The sequence below is a fragment of the Falco punctatus genome (assembly GCF_963210335.1).
Source record: "Falco punctatus genome assembly, chromosome: 10".
NCBI classification, from domain to species: Eukaryota; Metazoa; Chordata; class Aves; order Falconiformes; family Falconidae; genus Falco; species Falco punctatus.
In genome coordinates, this window is record NC_137590.1 from 37,918,718 (window position 1) to 37,943,321 (window position 24,604).

General features: G+C 43.1%; 1 protein-coding gene and 1 long non-coding RNA gene across 2 annotated transcripts in view; one reads left to right on the forward strand and one right to left on the reverse strand.

The window, feature by feature from the left end:
- Positions 1–1,961: 1,961 nt before the first annotated feature.
- LOC308070998 overlaps positions 1,962–24,604 on the reverse strand; it is an 80,223-nt gene continuing 57,580 nt past the window's right edge. The window contains exon 2 of the long non-coding RNA XR_013930964.1: positions 1,962–2,358. This is a non-coding gene — a long non-coding RNA (uncharacterized lncRNA). The remainder of the gene's footprint in view (positions 2,359–24,604) is intronic.
- On the forward strand, positions 2,497–23,934 carry IGSF22 (immunoglobulin superfamily member 22). The gene is given in 16 exon segments (XM_080405886.1): positions 2,497–4,317; positions 7,769–8,039; positions 8,239–8,488; positions 8,492–8,615; positions 9,022–9,079; positions 12,454–12,746; positions 13,046–13,112; positions 13,114–13,148; positions 13,151–13,158; positions 14,274–14,472; positions 15,567–15,652; positions 18,758–18,940; positions 18,944–19,050; positions 22,064–22,078; positions 22,080–22,146; positions 22,150–23,934. Coding segments are annotated over 15 exon segments (1,791 nt in total). The 5' UTR covers positions 2,497–4,317; positions 7,769–7,836; the 3' UTR covers positions 22,246–23,934.

A 24,604-nucleotide genomic window follows, 5' to 3' on the forward strand; every position in this document is an offset into this window, starting at 1 on the left:
AAGTTAAAGCCTGGCGATTTCACTGAGGTGTGAAAGGAGCACCAGGTACTGATTTAAATGCCAAAGCAGGATTTGTTGAATGTTTAATTGTTTGAAACTTGGACCCACAATAATTTTTTTTAACATGCAAAACAAGACTGGTAAATTGTTTAATAGTCTGCTTTTGGTCAAAGTTTTGAGATGGAGTCACAATCAATCGTAAGAAAATCTGGGATTGGGGAGGTAATAATTATTTTTAATTAAAAGGTATCCTTTTGGCCTGTAGAAAATTTACCACTTTTAGCCTCATACTTGAGGTTTTATTTTCCTGTTATTCCAGGAATGAGAAACTGCTGAAGCCAGTGTAAAGGATGTAGCAACATGCCCCACAGGAGGCCAGCATGTATTTAGATTCTGAATTACTCAAAGCCGTATTTGTCCAGTGTACAGGGACCCAGGCATCTTCCTGGGAATGCAAGAGTCTACAGAATGTCATGTGAGCTGAGGGACACAGAAGGATCAGTAATGGTCTTGAAAGTTCCTGTCTATTTAGTAGGAACAATCAAGACCTTAGCAGCTGGGGAGAAAAAAGGTAAAATATACATAAACGTATATTCTCAAGAATGCCCTGATAGTTTGTATTCCATAGCTGTGGGCAGGCGGGGTGGAAATAGGCTGTGTGAGATCAGTAACTTTGGTCTCACGGCTGCTTTGCTTTTTCTTTTCTTTCCTTCCCCTCCAAGAAAGGCACCTTGTGAAGTACCACTCTGAATTATAACTCCTTGAGACACTTAAAACCAGGAGTAAAAGAGCTGCAAAGAGCATGTTGTAAGGAAGACTCTGTCACGTACAAAAGATATAGTCAAACTTGTCCAAACTCTGTCTTCTGTAACTGAAACTAAAATTACTATTCACTTGCACCCAGTCTTAGTTGTGTGCACTTCAGAGGTACTGACAAGTCTTGAGAGCTGGTTTGTCTTGTAAATATGCGCTGGTGCTGTTATCAGCAGCCATAGTAAGCACAGAGGGATAGCCACACTGTGTGATGAGTGAAGTTAATCTCTGTGCAGAGCGCCTGGGTTGATTCATGGTGTATCTGTGTTCCTAAGCACAGAGGGTTGTCTGCATTATTGTTCTGTTTTCTTTCTTGCCCACAGTCGAGGTATAGGCAAGTTGAGTTGTAGTGATGGTAGTAACAGGGAATGTCACATCCTTCAAGTGCAACCTTTTGGGCTCAGGAAGTCGGTTCCAGTTTCATCAATTAACAGGAAATCTTGTAATCTGGTGAGGCTTCCAAAAGCTCATTGTTTACTGTTAAGGGCAGTTTTTCTCACAAAGTGCTTGCTCTCCCGACTGAAAGATAACAAAATGTAATACCCCCCAGCAGTTTAGAAAAAATCTGATTCTTACCAGCCGCTTCTGCTTCTTAGCTGGCACAAGCACTGGATCTTAACCTGTAATATTTTCATTTTCAGAAAATCTGTGGCCAAGGATAAAAAATTTTGATCAGGCAAAAGAAAGTAAAAAAAGTAAAGGGAATTCCATTTTTAAGGTGAAACAAGGAACTATTAAAATGGTAGGCAGGCTTTTAAACTGTGTCACTATGAGCTTTGCAGGATTTGAAAATCCAAATAAATCTGAAGTTAGGCAGAGAGTTGTGCAGTGGAGCAAGTGAGTAAATCAGCAGGCTGTGTGCCTTCCCCTTTTAGCACTTGGTGCTACCGGTGTGGATTTGCCCCACAATGACTGAGGGCAAAATATGCTCTTTTCTAGGGCATTTGGGATTACAGAGTGACATCTTTTCCCAACCAGCCCCAGTCGTTGCTGTCTTCAACACCAATGACCACTGGTCTGCAAGAGTGAAAGGGTGAGAACAGAACAGGGAGGGGGGAGGGGATGAGACCATCTTTGGGCAGACCAGGTGAAAGCAGGAGTGATCTCTTTCTCTTAGTGACATACGGAATTAGACTATAACTCGAAAGTTATAAAGTAGGTATGTTTATTGCGCGCAGATGCACGGGGATCGCTCCTCCACAAGCGTGCATACCCGAAGTGACGAACCATCTCACATTTATACAATGAAACAAATGAATATTCAATTAACGCCTATACATATTCGTTACCTAAACCCCGCTTACTCTCGCCTCGTATGTTAATTAGCTTATCAGTCCTTTGCCTGGAATGTGGTGATCTTGCAGGTTTGTAGGTCATTCATGTTCTTGTGACCATCCGATCATCTCCTTGCGTCTCCAGCAAGGAGCGGTCTTCTCCAGCAAGGAGACTTAGCACTCCCTCCCTCTAGATAGCATTGGAATATCTCTCATCCTTTTCTCATTCTTTTTTAAATAGCCCCTTTGTTAGAGGAAGAAGGGCAGGCGTCTCCTCAAAGCTGTGTGACTATGTGACCGTACACCACACCCATGACCAGTCACCGTACCCACATTCCTGGGCAGACATATACAATCACAATCGATGTCCATTGTCCCCATTTCACACTATTTCTCCATATCAACACAGGCAGGCTGGAAAGAAAGGCCAGTTCAGCAGGGAGATCAGGGTATGTATATTCTGATAAGGAAAAGTATCTCCTTGGGAGGATGGCCAAAACAGAGCACTTATGCCATAGCTATAATTTCTGCTGATAACAAAGCAAAGTCTCAAGGTCAGATGGTCTTGATACTGTCTTCCCTGTGGACTGTGTCTTCTAGGTTGTAATGCATAAGTTGCAGCTCTATAATTTGTGCTCTCAAGTCTTGGAAAGGCTTGTGGTTTGGGTTGATTTCCTTCTGCCCCCCAAGATCCTTCAGCAGCACACAGCTGACTTACCAATCCTTCCGTATCTGTCTTGCTAAGGAACACTTTTTAGGAGCTACAGTTTCTAGATGACTAGTCCTCATCCCTCAAGTACTAGAATCAGATAGTCCCTTTTCTTCAAACTGCCTTTCATACTGGGACCAGTCTTGGCATAGCTATAGGCAGCAGAGGCCCCCTGGAAATGGGCTATATGATGACAGCTTTTTCCCACAGTATGATGGCATGGCCTCCCAAAGTGATGCACACCAAGCTGACAAAACGTGGGCAGTATCTGTGCAGTGGGGTTTGCCTTCTGCTGAGGGGGAACCGAGTATTTTTGTTCATCTCAAATGCCAGCACATGGTCTATGTGCTATTGCAAGACTACAGGTATGGCCCCTGAACCAGCCATTGCCTTTGATTAGAAACATTTTTGTCTTGTTTTGATTATCTTGGCTTAAAGCAGCCTCCTTACTGTCTCGGCACTGCAGTGAAGATGATGAGACAGTTCCCAGCCACATCCACTGAAAGCAGGGTGTGCACAGGCCCTTGTAGCATTCACATATCCTAACGCAGGTGATGCACTTGGGAGAGCTGGGGAGGTCCTTGATTAAAGAAAAGCACAATGCAATAGTCTAAACGAATAAGCTGGAATAATCCAAGCTGGTGGTAGAGTTTTTCTCAATTCTCCTGCTGTGAAATGGAGACCTTTTGCTATCAGCCACAGAAAAATATCTCAGTACCAGTGAGGTATTTGCATGGAGCTTTAGCAATGACTGTTCAGGGCCAGTTCCTTACTCATCGGTCTGGCTGGAGTAAAAGTACAGTTTTGACTGAACTGAAGGACTAGTTCTTACAAAAACAACTAAATGGCTTCATTCTGATAGAAAAGTGCAGCTGTTTGGAGTCTCCTGAAACAAACAGTTTAAAGGAGGAGGATTTTTCTTAAACAATGGGCATCTGTCTAGACATAGGGCAGGAGCAGCACTCAGGAGCTCAGTACAGCTTGTGTGCAAAAGAGGTAAGTCCTAATGGGCCTTTTGTTATGTCCACTTTTTATGCCCTTTTTGAATGACAGCTAACGTCAAAGCACCTTACAGCACCCCTGTGCAGCAAGGCAGCTCGTTGTGTAGATGACAAGACAGACAGGTACAGAAAGAGCAAATTGATTGCCAAGAATCCTGCAGAAAGATTGGAAAGCAGCAAGGAATCGATCAGCAGTCTCCATGGACCGCTACCGCTATTACACTGCGCTGGCCTTTCTCCCCCAAGAGTTTTAACTGACTGGGGCAGTTCTCTGTGTAACTTTTTTTTCAGTGCTTCTTGTTGTAGCCACCCTTTCCCGCTCTCAGTCAACAAATCCTTCCAACAGTACATCTCTGTTCTGCTTGATTAATGTATTTTTTCCCCAATCAAAGAAGATGTTTCTAGGAAGTCTTCTCCCTAATTGGAGTCTTTTAGCATGGTAACCTGCTTCTTCAAGATCCTTGCTGGAGAAAGCATTCCTGAATTTGTGGAGAAACCTTGTCTACTGACAGCATCAAGGGTGAGTAACAATTTCTGGTGAAAGTATACCTAGTATGTGCCAACAACTGACTGCATTTTCAGGTGCTCGTAGATATATTCACCCACCTCATGCAAGAATATTTGGTCCATCATCTTCTACAACTGGAAGAGTGGTAAACAAAACCAGATGCAATCTGCAGTTCCCTATACCCACACTCACTGGTTTTAGAGATTTATCATCTATCAGTCAAAACCAGCGGGAAAGCTGCTGTTGATTTTAGCTGCTGGCAACTTGTCCTTATTGATTTAAATGCAGCAGTTCTTGTTTATGCAAAACTCATGATTGAATAATTTGGCTAGGACTGGAAGAATGTGACCTTTAATGCATAAGTAAATAAGCCTTTCCATCATGTATAATCTCTCCTATATGACAGATCTGTGACTGTCTAAAGTGAAAGATCATATGAGTCTTTATGGTATATCACAAAAAATCACAGATCATTCCTGTCAGTGCACAGAGCACTGCTAATGAATAAATGTCATTCCCAGAGTGGTATCTGTGATGGATATAAAGTTGTAAGAAGTACAGTAAGTAAAGCAAGGTTAATGTAGTCTCCTCCATGAAGCAGACGAGAAAAGAAACCATGCATCTAAAGTAAACCTAAGCAGAGAAAGTAGGTAACAGGCCCCAGTTCCATTTCACTCGTTTGTTCGTTATTTCCAATGTTTTCCTTGAATATTAGGAGACAAAGCAATATTCTGAGCTAAAGTTAAAAGTAAACCAAAGCCTAATTAACACAGAAAAGAGAGAGTGGTTACCAGTGGAAGAGGGATACAGAACGTTTTGGAAGTATTTTTAAGAAGTATGTGCTAAGTTAACACATCTTTTTTTTCTTGCCATTACCACATATTTATTTTTTTCACACAATAAAAACTAAAAAAGAAAAAACTTAAGCACTATAGTATTCCTCAGCAGCAATAAAACTGTCCTCATTTGCAGTGAGCCTACTGCAGCAGTGCTACTTTCAAATGCTACTGTGTGATCACATGGTAGTGTTTTGGATCAACAGGAAAAGCATCAGATCAGGAACTGGTTTTTTTGCTGCCTAGTTTTATGTTTAACATGGCAAGACCCTAATGCTTTTGGTGTGTCACTCAGGCAAAACCAACACTAAATCTTAATAATTCATAATATTATTCAGGACGTGTCCCAGTTCAGCCCTGTTTAATTTGTGATGTCCAGTGACTGCAGAAGTTCTGTCCTGTTGTTCTTCTCCTTGCTTGCATTGCTGTGTCCCTTTCCCTCCTCAGTCCTTAATTCTTAGTCTGCTCTAATTCACTTCTCTCAGGCAGTCCTTTGTTTACAAGTTTACCAGTCAGGGCAGGTCAGACTCTGCGAGTCTTAAGTCCAGCTGCTTCCATTCACCCTTCTCTGGTCTATGTATTGTTTATGCAGTTCAGGAGTGATACTCACTTCCAGTGCAGAGCACCAGAATAAAAGGATGTCTCTGAGAAGAAATGTGGCTTCATTTTGCTGCCTTAGGCCAAGAATGCACCTGATCCCAAATAACATCGCTGTCAGTGGGAAGATTCTGTCAGTTTCTGGGGCTTTGGGAAGGCAGTGAGGGATCTTTAGGGAGGAGGGAGCATTGGATTTGGCCTCAAAATTTTTGCCTTCAGGGATTCTGAGTTTTCCACAGGTCATTTTTGTTGGTGATTAAATAAACAGTGATTTAAACACAAATAAAAAAAGGAATTCACTAATACATTTGCCATATCCACTCACCACTGCCCCAGCCTATGTGGAGCTTTTGCTTTTTGCTTTCTCCGTGGTTTTTTTTCCATTACAATCTGAATGCTTTTACTGTGATGATACAGATTAACTACAAGTGTGTAGTGTCCAATACCCACACTGATGCCATCTATACAGTATCCTTGATCATAACTAAAGGTAAACTCTAGAGGTCTGGCTTGACTAGTGACTAGGTCAGCTACTAACAACTAAGCTTGGAAGAATTTTGAAGTTAAATGAAATGGAGGGTGAAGCAGGGTGAAGAATCCTATCCCCTGCTGACTTTAAACTGAGGATTTTGTGTCTTGCATTCTGTGTCCACTGCACAAAAAAAGAATGTGTTTCCAAAGGTGCAAGTGTTGTGCTTATTATGGGGAAGAGCCTTTATGTTCCCATATTCCCTGAGAAAAAATGATACGAAGCCTCTAGATATGAAATTCATGCTGTGTATCACCAACATGAAAGACCTAGGCAGCTACAGTCCTCTTGTGGCTGATGAGAAACTCCCCGTTACATTGAGTTATCAGTAATCTTTGTTCTCAGATACATGAGGTTCTGTATACAGTGTCAAGATCTGCAGACAGACACTTGAGGGTCAAAATTGGTGGGCCAAACTGTGACCCACTTTCTTTCCTTACATGTCTTTGCAACATTAATGATTCACTGGTCTTTTTAGGCTCAAACAGGTATCTAACATTGTACAAGTCATAAATCAACCCACAATTACCAGAGCACACATGTGAAAACACCTTTCATGAGATAGATTTCAGTTTGAAGCCTAGTTATTACACGTAATAAACCAAATTCTCCACTGACATCAGTGTGGCAGGGGCATAAGTAACTACTGAATTTAGACCAGTTTTAATAGAAAAGATGGGAATTACAAAACAAGCCCTGGCACTGCCCTTCTAGTGGAAGTTAACTTTGTTCAAACATGGTGCAGAACTTGGGAGTGAATTAATGGGCCTGGGCATAATGAGAACAATCTTTTTTCATCCGTGTATGCTTCTTACGGCCAGCCAAATGCATGCCTGCTGTTTGAAAGAAAATCAACCACATTATATATAGCAAACTTGCTTTAAATCAATGCTAAGTAAAAGTGATGCTGCCCAACTGCCTTTTATTGCAGTAGGACCATCCCTTAAAGATAAGCTTTGCCATAAGTACTATTTTTTAAGTATAATACCTTTTCGATAAAGCCCTTTAGCAGGGCTTGGGCACAGGCTGTTTAGGAGTGTGGTAGGTTACCTTGCGTAAGCCAAATAGTGATCTTGTGCCAGGCACTGCAGCACTCTTCACAGATAATGCTGGAAGATATTAGTCCTCCTTCTGCTTGCCAAATGGTTCCAGGCGTGCTTGTGGATGTCATGAGCGCTTGTCTGAAACCATCTACTTTATGATGACTTACAGTAAAGGAGAGGGAAAAAAAATAGCACAGCTGAGACAGAACAACTGAACAGAAAAGCATTGTGTCTGTTGGTCATTGGCTTTGTAGGATTACGTGCAACTTCTACTGAACATTATGAACTATAGTTAGCTTAATTTCCACTGAAGCTGAAGGAAAGAATTGATCTTTCAGCTACCACTCAAGAAAGAAATTAAAATTACTTCACTGACATCTTGCTATTTAGTGTAGGAAATTGGAGATCAGGAACTAAAAATAACAGAGTGAATGTTTGTCTTTTTGGTGCTTTAACAGGTGGGCCTGTAACTTCTGGCAGACTGAAACTACTGAAAGTGACTGAAAGACAGACAGCAGCATTTGGAATGCACCTGCAAAAGAAAGTGCAAAACTTCAGTTGGAAGTTCAGTGGGAAAGAGTTGAAGTGGGATGATGACTATGAAATTATCCCATCTGGCGATGGGTTGGCCCACACTGTGAAAACTAAGGGCGTTCAGTCCAGCGACTTTAAAGAGCTTGTTCAGACTGGAGATCCAGCGCAGAATACTCTGCTCTTCGTTGATCATAAGTAACGAAAAGGAAGCATTTTTGAGCAGTGGGTGGATCGAATGCAGGATAGTAGGGTTTGAGCTGCAGAATCCATACAGCTAGAACACAAGACCCCAGAGCCTGGGCTGAGAAAAATGGAAGCCACAGTCTCATAAAGCTACCCTGTGGGCAGGCAAGCAGAGGAGCAACAAGACCTCTTTTTCACACTGAAAGTAAAGTCCCAAGCCTGGAATCTCTCCTGCACAGGAGCCCATGTTGTATCCTGCAAAGACAAAGCCAACTGTTTTGATTTGTAAGGTGCTTGCTGGTACGCACCATTTTTTCTTGCCAACCTCTTCCCCTTTCCCAGGCATTCTGATTCAATTTGTCAGCAATCTCAGGAACACCCGAGTCAAAAAGAAGGGAAAAGCCTGCCTGGAGTGCGTGCTGACTTCTGAAGGTGTCATGCTGAAGGGGGTGAAGAATGGATGAATGATTGAGACATCTCCTAAGCACACCATGAAGCATGAAGGGAAGAGAGCTGAGCTCATCATCATTAACGCTGCTGAGCTGAGTGACTCAGGAGGTTGCACAGCCATTGTGAGCTACACAAGATGCTGACCCTAATGAGCAGTATGGCAGCGCCAGTGTAACTGTGGAAGGTAAGTGTGAATGGCTCAAGAGAGGAAGAGTAGAAAGTAGTATTTGCACTGTTCTTCAGTGAACTCTGCAGGAGAGCAATGCTGCTTTGCTGTAGCGACTAGGAAATGGATGTGTAGTAACACTCCTCTGCACTGTTTGTTGCTTAACATGTAATAAGCTGTTAGTCCATGCCCCCTCTTGGTAGCATGAAGGGAATAATAAAGAACTTTCCTATGCTGTATAAAGTGGTAGAAGCATAAAGCAGTAAATCTGTCATTGCAATCCTTGCATGTGTCACATAAATCAGCCTAGTAAAGTGTACCATGTTTTTTATTTTAATCAGGGTTGCTTTAGTGAATTCTTATACTGGTTCTTTAAAGTGACCCATGGGACATTTGGCTGCAGTCTGCTGAGGACCAGTAGCACGACATGTGGCTGGTAAATATGTAATATCACATTTGTTTTGTACGTTAATTTTGCAGTAGCATTATTGATGCTGTAAACTTCAGTCTATGATCTTTACAGAAAGATACAAGGTTCTTAAGAGCAGGAAGAAAAGTTGGAAAGCTTGGCTTTATGCTCTCGGCATAGGCTGGAGAAGAATTTCAAATTTAGGGTATAGATTTTAGTGGCTATTAGTATTTGAGATGACTTCCGTTAGATGTAGACCAGCTTTGAACTATGCCCGTGTGCCTTCCATGAAAAGTGCAGCATTTTAACACCATTTTAAAATGAACTGCATGGAAGGAGGATAAAATTATGTTAGTGCATCCTTCACAAGTTCAAGAACAACTGCATATGCATTTGGTAGGATGGTATGAAGGAAACTTCAGGGGCCGAAAGAAGTTCAGCTATGAGGTCAGGCAGATTTTCTCGCATGGAGATTGATCTGTCCTAGTGCCACCCCAACAGATGTCTCTGTGAAGCTGGTCTTTTCCTAACAGTCCTGCATTTTCTGTGTCAGATGATGTCCCCCACAAACCCTGTCCAGGTGTATGGACTTGGGGGGGGGGCGGGGGGTGTCTCTCCATTAGTTGCGTTGTGACCATGTATTTCTCATTTTGTTTTCCCAAAGCCAGCCAGAAGGGGACTGTTTCCCAGTGGCATCCCCAGCCCTGGCCTTTCTAGGTGTGCAGCCCTGCAAGGATTCCACAAGGATTCCATGGCTAGGGTTGAGTGTGGCTAGTGGTGGGCAAGGAAGCCCTGGGGCTGGGTACTAGGCCTGGTATGTGAGTGCTGTCTGTGGGCCATGACCAGGGTGGCCTTGAAGGGACAGTGTGCAGCAGGGACCTTTTCTGACCACTCCTCTGGGACAGAAGCCACTTGTGTGGCACCAGTAACCTGGAAAGCCATGGCTGAGCTGCTTCTGACGCCTGTGCACACTGGAGTTGCAGCCTGGTGCCTTAGTTATAGATGCATCTTTCCCCATGTGAGGTTCAGGTTCAGATACAAATATTACATAGGCAGTAGAGGAAAGTGTTCAGCTGGTTTGACAGCGCCTCTGGACCAGCTAAGGGTGTGGAGCAGTGCCAAGAGGCTGTTTTCTGCCTCAACTTTAGGGTTCCAGTAGCTGCATTCCCTCCAGTGAACATGCATAAAGAAAGGTAAAAACAACTTGGCCTTTCTCTGGCACACTTTTTTCCAAGGGTATCCAATTTACTAAACTGGTTTCATCCAGAGGGCCTGTCCATTTTGTTAGGAGGTCTCCACACTGTTAAATACCTACTTGGTGTTTGAAATGCTCAGTTGATAATTATTCTGCACAGTTTTTCTGTTCATGTGCTTCCACCGGTTTTTCTTCCAGAGACATTTGCAACCATGTATGTGTGTGACTTCCATGCTCTAACTGGGCATTCTGCTGACCTCTGTGTTGTCCTGAATGATGCAAAGTGGAAGGAATATGGCTCAAGGATGATAAATAGGTAAAATGCCCATGGTATTATCAGTATAATGAAAGACTGCAAAACCCTAGTGGGAAGTTTTCTCCAGATAGGTACTGTGGGACTTGGCATGGCTTTAATAAACAGCTTCTGACTAGGGGCAAACATATGGACAGATCAGCCAAGAACAGATCTAATCTTTCCCAGTCTCCTACACCCTTAGTCTTACTAAGTTTTGGCTTTGGATCTTGGCTTTTTAAAAATTTTCCTTCCCAGTCTGCTGTGAAGATGCTTTCACATTTGCTAACAGATTTTCTCAGCCTGTAGACTTGCTTTCTTTCCCACAAGTTTGGCTTCTCACCACCTACCACCCTTCTCCCTCTCTCAGTCTCTGATTTTTGGAGTAATCAGTAAATGGGTCCTTTGCATGCAGCTTACACCCTTCAGTACATGCCATGTGGCTCATCTAGGCAGATACACAGATCGCTCTATCCATGAAATGCTAAATTCATTTTGTCGATGGATGACAGAGCATTTTACCAGAGCAGGAGCTAGAAATCCTGATTGCTTAGTCATCTTGGAGCTGGACACTCTGGTAGAGGATTCAGGGGCAGCGTTGGAGATGGTGTTTGTTGCAGTGTGGGTTGTCCCCTGCCTCAATCCTCTTGTCAGATTACGGACATGAAAGGAATCTGGATAGTGAAGCAGGGAGCCATAAACCCACTGACAGAACGGGAGAGGAGGTGATGTGGAGGGAGGTAGATGTTGAGAGCCAAGGGGACAGAGAGTGAAGCAACAAGTTGCCATTGGAGACAGCCACCCCACCTCCTTAGTGCTTTTTACCAGGCACACACAAACACTGAGAGTATCAGTGCTTCACCAGTCTCCTTCCCTGGGCCTGTACAGCCTTAGCTATGTGCATGAGCAAAACCTCTTCTTTCTGCTGCTTTGTTTCCTGAGGGGAAAAAACTGAACAGTTGTATTGGTTGATTTTAAGAGACTAAGCGTAGGTTTCTGTGTTTATAATTTGGCGATCAAGAATTTTAGCCTAAGCTTTTGCTTCAGACGTTGTCATGAGCAACGAGAAAAACACCTTTTCTGAAATTATATGTAGAAATACATAAATACACATATTGCTCAGCTCTTGGCGGCCAGATGGCGCCTGGTGGGTTTTCAGACTCCTCTGCAGTGTGGAAACGAGTGTCTTTCTGTCCCTGAATCAAGGCAAGGTGGATAGATGATGCTGCCCAGGACAGTGGGACAAACGCAGCAGTAAGAATGCTGTGTCTGCAACACTGAGTATTTATCATACCTGTGTTGCAGTAAGAACTCATCCACAGCAAAGCTTTGCTATAGGGAGGGTTGATTTTCCTTCATTCAAACATATTTTTGAATGCCTTTTTACCACTTTCAGCAGATGACTCTAATTTCTAAATGTACACATTGTGTGACAAAAATAAAAGGAAAACCACCAAATATATTTTGGAACCTGGTTTGGGTTTTTTCTATTATTATTATTGTGTGCAGGACATCCTTATCATGTTCCCATATTACTTTGTAACAAATGAGGGAGCATTTTCTTTAGAAGCAGTACCTAACTTTGAATCTAGTATCTTTATCATGATCACAGATACATATCCCGGTGTAGCCTTAGGGAAGAACAGCACAAACGGCTGCTTCTTGCGCCTTACAAAACAGAAACTGCCTGGAATCAAATCTCCAGGCCCTAGGGAAGTGAGGAGCTTTGGGGTTTGCTGTTTCCTAGAGGTCCCACTTCTGCTGCTGAGCTGAACAGCTAAAGGAGGACAGCCAGCTCCCTGTATAAGAAACAGAACTAAATTAACTGAATCAAGACGTGCTGAAGATTGTTAGTGTCCCCAGAGGCTTTCACAAAATACAGAATTCTTATAGTAAAAACATGAATTTATGAAGGGCCCAGCTTTGGACCACCTTTTCTGGGAACTTGCAGGTATGGGAAAGATGTCACGCTGTATCTGCAGCTGCAGCTTTCAAACATCTTCCGTTCTTTCCAGATTCTCCTGTTATTCAAGAGCCTGTCCCTGAGCTTTTTGCTGCACGCAGCATTACTGTGAGAACTACGCATACAGCAAACATCAAGGTGCCTTTCGAGGCAAAGCCAGTGCCCAAAGTCACATGGTTCAAAGATGGCATTGCGGTGGCAGAAGCAGTGATGGAGAAGGCCAGTGACTGTGTTATAATCAAAACCTGAGCGGAGCCGTTATGCTGAATCTGAAAAATCACTGTGGCTCCAGCTTCTAAGAATCCTTACCTCAGCTTCATTGGTAGGTCCTACATTAATCGTAACAGGACAATCACTGGTAGATATGTTTGCTTACAGGTGCTATAATTCAGACTTTCTCTTTAAAAATCTTGCAGTGGGGCAGACTCTGAGTTACCAAATCAGGTGGTTCAGGTCAGTTTAGTTTTGCTGTCATCTACACTGATTTACACCATGAGACGATATGACCCTCTGAATAATAGCCCTGTGTGTCACTCTGGTCAGCTGCTCACACTGGAGACAAACCAAAATCCCCACAGGGGAAAGTAGAGTTCCTGCAACACGTGGGGAAAATGTAAAATGAGATGGAAAGCACCCGAAGGTAATGGAGAAAACAGGTGACTCTGTCAGGCCTCGAGAGGAGGATGGCTGGAGAAAAAAATTCTGGATCCAAGTAGGGGCGGAGAGCAACTACACCACATTTGCTGTGGCAAAAGTGGAGGAAGGGAAAGAATTCAGAATGCATGCCATCAGCAGGGAGCCTCATCAAGCCCCTGGAAACAGAGGAAGTGTTTGCTGGAGAACCTATTAGTCAGCTGTTTTTAATGTGGTTTCACAGTCCCACTTCCCGATATTTTTGTCCTCTTCCTCCTTGCCAGTCCCCAATAGAATACTGTCCCCTGTGCTTCAGGGGACAAGTTCCAAGGACAGAACTTAGAGGCTGCTTTTGTGCTTAGGCTGATAAGCAAAATCAAACAAATACCCAGGTCCTTTCACTGCAAATGTTTGTGGACCCAGAAACCCCTTGACACAGACTGGCCGCAAGAGAGGACTAACATGGTATTCCAGGGTCAGCTTAGTGGGGTACAGCAGAAATGAAAAGTGTCTTTCTCTGGAAAATATTGTGAGGGAGCAGAGAAGATAATTTAAAAGGGAATGCTTAAAAACATTTTGGTTTGTGGCCAAAAAAGAAAATAAGTCAGCCAAAAACTAACTCGGTTAGAAAACATTGCTGCACTATTCTCTGGCAGTTGTAGTTGGGGTACTTCTTGTTCCTGGATTTCCTTTGTGGACTGGGATCCCCAGTGAAAGGGGGATTTGCAGTCCTCTTTCCCCAAAACCAGAGTATATCACAGAAGATATAGTGCAAACAGCAAGCCTGGCTTATTGAAACATTTCAGAAAGAAAGTTGTTACCAACTTGATGAAAAATTACATACATTACTTCTAGAACTTTGCCTTTTTGTCCAAACCTGTGGATTACGGAAGGTGTTTCTGAGCCACTCTAATGCATTGCAGAAAGAGCTAGTTTTCTGATTGAGTGCAAGAATCTAAATGTTTCAATGTTTGAAATGACAAAGGGAAGTAGAAGGCAAAGAAAAAGAATCTTTAGAAAAAGACTGTGGCCACGAATAAACTTAAAAATAGAAGTTACTCTCCTTGACTTCTTGCTATACATACATATATATATTTATACACACACAGAATTTGGAGTCAATGAATTCTGACTGTACTGTGCTAATTTGATTTTTTTCAGTGTAGAACATCTGAGACGGGTGTCTCAGCCTCAGGTTGTAGATGTCAGGAAAGAAGCTGTCACCATCACCTGGAACTTCCCAGCCTGGGACAGAGGTTCCCCAGTGCAGGGTTACATCATAGAAAAAAAGAAAGGCACCAATCTTTATATCCCAATCACCAAGGAGCCAGTCCAAGGTCAGACCAAGATTATTATCTCGTTTATGTAGGTAAAAGGGAAGTTAGATAAGGTTTAAATGCAAAGTGGAGTATTGATTAATCAAAAAAAATTTAATCGTGACACTTAGCAAAATACACATTTTAACATACACTGTTCAAAGTGAGATTTTCAGCACTCAGATAGAAATGGCTTGATACTCAGGAGCAACAATGAGAGGGCAGAACACTCAGCACCTCTGAAAGTCACATCTGTGGATTTGGGTGCCTAATTTCAAGCATCTGTATTTTACATTTCTCCCTACCTAAATCTGACTGCTTTTCCTTGACTTAGACCAGAACTGAATTAGAGAAGTGATTGATTTTGTTGTATCTATCAGATAGGAACCATATGATCCATGCTTAGCACAGCTTATAGAACACATGGGAGTGTTCCTATCAGCAACATCTGACTAACGAGACTTTTGATTTTCCTTTTCTGTTAATATTTTGGTTCTATCTTGGATTCTTTCCTCTGTCTGATTCAAAATGTGGACTTTCATATTAATTAAGTTACAATCAATCACATTATCCAGCGGTATCCTCCTTAAGGCACTGACAGTACTCATGGTAAATAACGGAAACACTTTTTAAGGCAGATTATTCAATTCCTGAGTATTTTTTCAAAATTGAGTGGACATTTAACCTTGCTTGAAGGCTAGATTGTGCAAGGCTTGGCCACTCTGTTGAGTTCATTACATCATGGGAAATCCCACTGAAATCAGTGGAGCAAGACATGAAGATATTTTTTTCCCCAGCATGTATGATTATGCCAGGCTATAGACCATAATTTAGTGGAAAGAAAAATATTTATTTTTCCTCTTATTATATGCATCAAAATTCCATCTTCTCCTTAGGGAGAAAGATACAAAAATGGAGCAGACCACTGGAGAATTAAAGGTTAGACCTAGTTAAGGGGCTCCCTGAACCCCTGAAATTTATATCGTTCTCCAGCAGTCTGTGAGCTGAAATTTCTTCTTGGTTTATCTCAGTCAAAAAGCAATTAAAAAAAAACAACATTATGACCACTTGGGAACACTATTATGAGTTGTGTAATTGCAACATTGTGTCTCTAGGTACCAGATTCAAACGGATGGTTTTCAGGAGGATACACAGCGAGTTCCATGTAATAGCTGTGAACCACACAGGCCTTGGACTTTCAGCATGACCTCAGCTCCTCATTGCAAAGGATCCCATCAGTATGTTTCTTTCATTAGTGTCTAGTTTTCTTAAACATGTTTGCAATTACCAGATCTGTGCTTTTATGACTGAAGTCTGAGGGAATGTGGCAGTTCCAGCCTGGCTCAATGTGATGGACTGCATTGTGTTTATAGCTTGTCTAAAGATTAAGATAGGCCTTAATACAGGTGGCTATAAATGTAATTATAAGTGCCTGAAAGTGTGACATTATTCACTTAAAATGTGTAGCTATTAAGATGAGGATATTAGTAAGATAGATAGTAAGAGATTCCTACCTGGGGGGAAATGAGTATATGCAAACAGCAGAAAACAACACGGTAAAGGTGCTAGAGGTGTAGATACCTTTAGCACTTAATGTTTACATATAGGTTGCCAAAGGCCCTAATGTATGACAAAGAGAATAATTTCTTACCCGTGTTACTGTGCTCCTGTCAACAGTCCCCCGTCAACCCTTTTAAAAGAAGAGAAAACTCTTGCAGAATTCATTAAAGTTGCTTACATTATTTTAATACTGTTTTTTTTAGTAGTAAAGAATCTGACGAATTCTGGACTGATCAAAATCACAGACACACTCCAAAGGACTACAGTAGCCTCAGAAATGCTGAAATGGGCAGATGACCATGAGATTCTGCGTGGAGGAGGCAGGGCAACAAGTAGGATTGCAACCCTGGATTTCAGGAGAGCTAACTTTGGCCTCTTAAAGGACATACTTGGAGGAATCCCGTGCATTAGGGCTCTAGAAGGTAAGGGGATCCAAGAGAGGTGGCTAATACTCAAGAATCTCTTTCTCCAGGCTCAGGATAGCTGCATCCCCATGAGTAAGAAATTAAGCAAAGGGGGCAGCAGACCTGCATGGATGAGCAAGGAGCTTCTGTCAAACCTCAAACAGATGATTATAGGACGTGGGAAAAGGGGCAGGCCACTTGGCAGAAATATAGAGTTGTTTGCAGAGCCTGCAGTGAGGTGATGAGGAAAGCTAAGGTCCGTTTGGAATTATGTCTGATGAGGGAAGTCAAGGACAACAAGAAGGGCTTCTTCAAGTACATCAGTAGCAAAAGGAAGACCAGGGAAAGTGTGGGCCCGCTGCTGAATGAGGTGGATGTCCTGGTGACAAAGGACACAGTGAAGGCAGAGTTACTGAATGTCATCTTTGCTTCAGCCTTCACTGCCAAGGCCAGCCCTCTGGTTTCCCAGACCTATCCTGGAGGCAAGAGAGGAAGTCTGGAGAAAGGAAGACTTTCCCTTGGTTGAGGAGGATCCATGAGTGCCGAGGGAGTTGGCAGATGTTATTGCCAAGCTATTCTCCATCATCTTTGAAAAGTCATGGTGGACAGGAGAGGTGCCTGAGGACGGGAAGAAAGTCAATGTTACTCTGTCTTCAAAAGGGCCAAGAAGGAGGACCCAGGAAACTACACACCAATCAGCCTCAGCTCCATCCCCGGCAAGGTGATGGAACAGCTCATCCTGGAGGTCATCTCAAAGCATGTGGAGAAAAAGAAGGTTATCAGGATCAGTCAACATGGATTCACCAAGGCAAAATCACGCCCAACCAACCAGTTAGCCTTCTGTGATGGAATGGCTGGGTAGACAAGGGGAGAGCAGTGGATGTTGTCTACCTTGACCTCAGCAAGGCTTTTGACACTGTCTCCCATAACATCCTTGTACATAAACTCAGGAAGTGCGGACTAGATGTGTGGACAGTGAAGTGGGTTGAGAACCGGCTGAAGGCAGAGCTCAGAGGGTTGAGATCAGTGGCACAGAGTCTGGCTGGAGGCTTGCAGCTCGCGGTGTTCCCCAGGTGTCAGTGCTGGGTCTGGTCCTGTTCAACTTACTCGTCACTGACCTGGATGAGGGGACAGAGAGTAACCTCAGCAAGGCTGCAGGTGATACAAAACTGGGAGGAGAATTCTTACTCTGTATGACCATATAACTAAAGCATTGTAAAAACAAAAGGCTGTCAGAAGCCATCAACAAATAGCTTAAACTATTGATAGAATCTTGTGATAGATACTTGAGTGGGCCTTAGTCGGTGCACATAATTTAGAAAAAGATCTGGCTGAATGTGGAAGCTGGTAAATGAGAGTTTATGTAGTAGATGAGAGCCTTGAGGTTAGTTACTCAGATGGGAAAACTACTTTTGCATCAGAAGACAACACAAATCCGATTTGAAGCCTGAAGCTACGATTCTTCTCCTGTCTGAACACTTGCACTATCTAAGATTAAGCCTAGGAGAGTATGTACTGTCCATATGCACGATATCCCTTATGACCCTGTGTGCTCACAGGAGCATTCTGTAGACAAGCCATTAGCATCAAGTTTGTCAGGGCATGCTGCACTGGTTGAGTTTCTTGGTTTGGGGCAGGAGTGTGGAGGGTTGTTGCATTTTAGCTGAGGCTTTCAGAGCAGAACTTGAATTTGGATACTTTACTCCCTATTAATTTGATTAAAACCAGATATTTTCTAATAGTACATCTTTTGCTCTTCTTACATATTATGGAGATCTAACTAGACTGCTGCAAGGTGGACTAAAGAGCAAAAAGCAAGATCTGTATTTTAAAAAATGTCTATTAATTAGGGGTACTGTAACCTTTGGCGAATAAACTTAAAGAATATTCACAGGATTTTGCAAGCCAGTAAGCAAATTCACTAGTCCAAGCAGTCCAGATAGCACCTGACCACTTTACACAGGACTGTAAAGGGATTTATTAAACAAGGAGAGACGTAAGGCACTCAAAGCCATACCAGACAGGTTATAGGACATGTATCGCACAGCTCACCAGTCAGCTAGTAAGAGACAGAAACAAACCTTTAATGCTAGACACCTCTCCCAAACACCTGTAGAGAACAAGTGGTGGTCAGTGCTCATAGAGGGTGCCCTTTCCCAGCTGAATTCAGATGGTCCCATGTCAAATGGTGCGAGCATTTTTCTTAAATGGCCAGCCTTGGAACAGGGTCTACATGTATATGCTATGTTAGAAACTGCTTTGTTTTGTTGGACAGAACTTGCTCTGTTTTTATTAAGGCTCCTTTCACCCTAAAACCTTGCTGGTTCAGTGTCTTAAAATAGGAAGAGCTCTGGATTCACTTACACAAGCATAGGCCTGTGGGTGCAGTAGCGTGTCAGAGCTCTCCTGCTGTCACAGAGCCTCCAGGACTGCTGAAGGTGGTGGATTTTTCCAACTCCAGCATTTCCTTAGCCTGGCAGGAGCCAGACCAGGGGGATATGCTGTTAGGATATGTACTAGAGGTGTGAGCTGAGGACACCAAGAAATGGACAAAATGCACCAAGATCCCTCTTTCTAGTACCACTTACACTGTGGGAGGTTTGCAGGAGACAAGTATGACTTCTGAACCTGAGCTGTGAATGAAGTTAGTATGGGAGAAGCAGTGGAAGGAAGGAACAGGAAGGAATTCTAGCAATGTCACCCTCAAGCATGACATGCAGTATCCATCCAGATGGAATTCCCATCTATCAGCTGTTACTTTCTGTTGGTTTTAGCATATACCACACTTTGTAAAGGATTATCAATTTCGTATTTCACAAAAGCACATTTAGCATCACAGCTGTGCTGCTTTTTGCTGAGTTTTCAGAGGTGATGCAAGGAGATGGAGAGCAGCATAAGCTGTGCAGTCCTTAAGCCAAATCAAAGTCATTTTGCCATCCTTCTTGCTGAGCTGTCCCCTGAATTAGTATGTTAGGTGTAACGGCAGTTGTTTCTTCTACCATCTGACCTCTCGCACTGCATCGCATGTGTGATTACAGCGGTCACTGTTGGAAGATTCTCAGATTACTGTCATGGATACTGTAGTCTAAGTATGGGTTAGGAGGGTAGGCAGTACAGCAAATAACCCCATCACATTTGAAATGCCTGTTGTAAATATAATGGTACTGAGACAGGATTATAATTCTTTCAGTCCCTCAGTTTGAATGGGATGACCCGTCAGGGTGCCAGCATGCTGAAGTTGAAATAATATAATCAGAGATCATGCTTCAAAGACACTAAGTGTGTCTTGAGAACGAAGGGATCATGACCTGCCATGAAATCCCTGGATAGCTTCCTACTTGAGGTAGCAAAGTATTTAAATCTTTATTGTTTAGGACTTGCAATTGCTTAATTATTAATTAGGAAATTCAGACTTTTATGTCTGAATACACACCCAGGTAACAAAGCATGATGCTGACTACCCTCAGTAGCAGTAACACCAGCAAGAAAAGACGCATGATTCTTGAGTCATGTTATGTAGTGCTGATTCCTATAGAGCAGAAGGACATTCAGGCTTGACTGAAGAAGTCTCAGAAGGCAATATCCAGGTGACCAGTATAAAAAATGGTTGTTTCTGTGTCTCCGCTTTGGTGCTACACAACCCATCTCCCATCTGTGCAGCATGGCTTTGTTACCACATCACCAAACAGAGAAACGCCAGTGCTTTAGGTTCATGAAGTCCTGCAATAAGTCTTTACTCTTTTTGTGGCTAGTCTTTTTGTAAGCCTCCCTGTGGTGGTAAGGGCAGAGGGACTTCTGTGCACAGAAGCTTGTCAGCTGCACAATCCAGCCCTCTGCAGCTGGAGCAACAGTGTTCAGCAAACCATTAAACACTGGGGAAGTTCTCTGATTCATCATAAGAAGCAGAATTTTTCGAGCACACAACTACAGTTCATGCTAATTGAAGTGAAATCATTCTTGATTAAACCTTGAGTGACCATGGGGAGTCATTGGGTTGTAAAGACAATGCTTGAGGTCCCAATGCTGTGCTTTCTGAGGTACAATTTCTATTAACATGGATGTTGAGCTCACTTCTGTACAGGCTACAGGCTAATTTCTGTGCTTTCCTTTTTTTTTAAGCCTAGGCTAAAAAAATACAGGAGCTGAGGCTCTATAGTACCTTGCAGAATCAGCCCCAATGTAAGAATGTAGCTCTCAGTACAAGTTTATCTGTATCACATCAGCTGTTTTCCCTCAGCTTTCAAGATAATCAAACTAATGAACTGTACAATAAGGTTTATGTGGCATCTCCCAAGCCAACTCTGTGCATTTTGCTGAGGACAAAGCCTTCCACTGTCTTTACAGCTTAAAGAAATCTCTAGGATTGTTGTCCTTGAAACGTTTTTCTATCAGGCTGATCATGTACAGGTGGCTCCTGTACACATAGATGTCCCTTTTATGCTCAAGGACATGGTTTCTGTTACCACCCAAGTCAGGAAACAGAGCATTATAGCTACACATTTGTCTTGGCCTCACCACCACCACCAGTGATGTGGCAAAATAAGGCTTATCAACAAGAGGGAGGAGGACAAGAACCATTCCCAGTCCTTACCAAGCGATCAGTTTCTGACCTGTACCAGATTATCCTCAAGAGGAGTTATAAAGAAGCCCTTTATGATGTTCAAATGCAAGTTGCAGGTACTGTATAGAGCAAACTTGAGCATCTCAGTCACATCTGGGTATTGACAGGAGGTATTCCTTTGCTGACAGAAATTTCTTGCAATTTCTGCATCCATGCTGGAGTTGGGAAGGCTTTTTTCTTGAAAAAAACAAATAATCCCAATCATACACACACCTTATCCAAAATAGGCCACAGGAGCAATCCAAAACATTAGTTTCACTCAAGGGGAAGAAAACTCCCCAGTCAGAAGGGATTTTCCTACCTCTTGTCACTGTGTTTCCCCAAGTCCCACCTTCACACTAGCTCAAAGCCAGACCCAGTTAGCTGAGCCAAGCAGAGGAGCAGCATGGTTCAGAGCTGAGGGATAAGGAATAAAGAGTGAAGCAGTTATTGCTCAAGACATCCCCAGATGCTGCCTTGGTTTTCATGCCATTATTTAATCAGGCAAATCCCCTTAACAGGACTAATGTAACAGTGTCTGTCCCCTCAGCACTCTGGTCTCATCATTTCCATTGCAAGTGGGTCTAAGCAGCCACATGGAGGCAGGCCGATTTGCTTCTTAGAGGGATTGCTACTACTATAATGATCTGTTGGGACTTACGGAGCCTTGTAGTGTATTTTTGTACTTGTCGTCTCTTCAGAGGGTCCTTTTTAAAACTTAATAGCCTTATTTTTTCCTCAGAAAGGAATTACACAGGGCAAGTCGGTCCTCAGGTTGCTCAGGGTAGAAGAAATCAGGGATAGTACTTTCCTAGACACACAGGGACTTTGGAAGGGAGGGACTGAAGTGCAAAATATTTGCCCCATAAAAGGACAGAGAGAGGGTCCCCAAACAGAGGAAATGATACTTGAATGTGTTCATTAGTTCTTAGATTTCCCCTCACCGCACACCTACCTGCAGCTGGTTGGAGAATTCCCAAACGCTGTGACCCTAAATCACAGCTCAGATGTAGAAGACTGATTGTGGTGTCCTGAAATGTGGTGTCAGTGCCACCACATGGTTCAGCCACAGAGAAGGTCTACAGCAATAAGTACACTGCCACAGGCCTGCGCCCAGGGAGGAAACACTTCTGAGTCATTGTGCGCAGTGACACGGGGGACACTGACCCTCTAGATTCACAGGAGCAGTGGTGCATCTCCGAAGACAGATGTAAGCGTAAAAATTCATGATGGCACTGGAGGAAGATGGGTGCTCTCATCCACAAGACTGTAAACCAAGCTCAGGCTCCCTCTGTGGCCTTGGGTATTATCACCAACCTGTTCTGCACCTCAGGTCCTCACCTGGGGAACAGAAATAAGAATACATCCTGTCCTATCCCATCTATTTGTGGGCAGTCTCTTCAGGACCAGGCTTCCTTTTTCTGCGTGTATGTGTAGCACATGACATAGCAGTTCATACAGGTGTGTTTAAATTAAAATTCAAGACAGTAGAGGCCATCTGCGTGCAGTGAGGTTGATACTATCGTGTCTTGACATAACAGAAGATTGGTGTTACAAGTCATTTGTCTTGTAGGATATTTCCAGTCTGACTGGGATTTGTTTCCTAAATGAAAAGCAAACAAATCTAACACATGAAGGAGACCATGTGACAGTCTTTCTAGGCCAGAAGCTATAAGAAGTCCCTAAAAGCACATTAAATTAAACACTCAGAGGTCATAGAACCATAGGCATGTTACTTCAGCTGCCTGTGCAGCTGAGAACACTTCTACTTATGTGGCAGTAGTCATGTTCTTGTATGGAAGTACTCTAGGCTTGGATTTCACGGAGTCTGAAATAACTTCAGTAACTTCTGTGTATGTAGGCGAGTATAGCAGAGTAGTAAGTGGATAAAAGGTAGGTTGGTTGTGCCTTGCAGTGCATTCCTTTGAACGTTCCTTTGATAACAGCCTACCTGTCTTCAGGCAGGACAGCAGGACATACACAGATGCGAACCAAGTTCCTGTTCTTCATTATAAATGGCAAGTCACAAAGTTTATTTGCACAAACCTGAGAGATGCTAGAAAAACTGGAAGATAAGGAGGAGATAAGCTGTTGCCTGAGAATGAGGTCTCACATGAGAATTTTGCCTTACAGTGCTACGTTTAGGATCCAGGGGATTTACCTAATGGGACCCCATGCCAATGCAAAAGGAGATAATAAAGATTTAAATAAATGCATTTAAATAGGGGCTGGGTTTGCAGTGGACACTGGAAATTAAATTGCACATGCAGTTCCCCTTGATTCCCCCAGAGCATTCTGTAGACTGTTAATGCCTCAGAGCAACACCAGCAGAGCAGTAGCTCTTCCTTTACAAGATCACCTGCTTTGTTTTATAATTGGGTGTAATTTAATGCATTTCTAAAGCACCTTAGGAGCCAAATATCCAGAAGCACTTTACAATTTAATGCCTTTAATAACAGAAGGCATCAATATATCCCCATGGAGCAAAAACCTGACACCTCATTCACAAACCAAGAAACAAAGAAATTAACTGCTTGCTTACAGTTGCATAGCAGAGTAATAGAAGAATAAGATTTCCGATTCCTCCCTCTCTTACTTTTCAGTTTGTTTACAATGTTGAGATAGGTATGCTGGACAGATGCTGAGAGTAATGCAGTGTTTTGTTCATTTTTCCCCCCTCCCTGGGTTTTCCCTGGTCAGAAAGAAGGCCCAGGTCATGAAAGGTCATACCCAAGCTCTTTGGATTTGTACTGGTGCAGGAGAAGATCGTCTTGATGGTGCTGGCTCTGTGCTTGCATGTTGGCGTGTGCAACAGACAGTGCAGTGCGAAGCAGCCCACAGTGACTCTTCCCTCAGCAGAGTGTTTTGACTTCAATATGGAGCACCCAAGGAAGGACTATTCTTCCCATTCCATCGCCCCTGTGAGGAACCACAGCACAGGTCATGGCAACAACCACGCCATGAGCTGTACTTTCATCAGCAACCCCACCCAACAGTGACCCTGTACAAGGGCAATATTAGCATCACATCCAAGTCTTAAGTCGTGGTTCGACTCAACAAATAGCATCTGTCTGCTTATGGTCCCTACAACTTGGACCTACAGGTTGATGATCTGTGGTAAATCAGATTTGCAGCCGCTGCAATTTGTTGGGGGTGATTCCTTTCAGGTTGATTAACCACAGATTTCAAGTCTGAGTGTAGTTTACACCGTGTTATTTTCCAGGGCAGGGGCACTTGCTGGGACTGGCACTGTGGATCACACTTCTCTGGGCCAGTTTGGCTCTCGTCCACAGAGAAAGAGATTACACAGCCTGTCGGTACTGCAGCTGGAGCTGCAAAGGCCACATTGTAGGAACTTACCTTCATATTCAAAAAACAGCATAACTCTTTGACTTCGTCTTCCACTGAAGTCACTGAGATTTGTCTTCAAGGTTATTTTTGTCTCTAATCATTGTTTCTGGACAGCCTGCTGACAACTGCTGAGCCACCCTTGCCAGGGCTTGGTTCTCCCCGCTGATGCAGGAGTAGCTCAGTGTGGGCCAGCGGAGGGATGTACACACTGAGTTTCCTGCTCTGATTTTCAAGCATT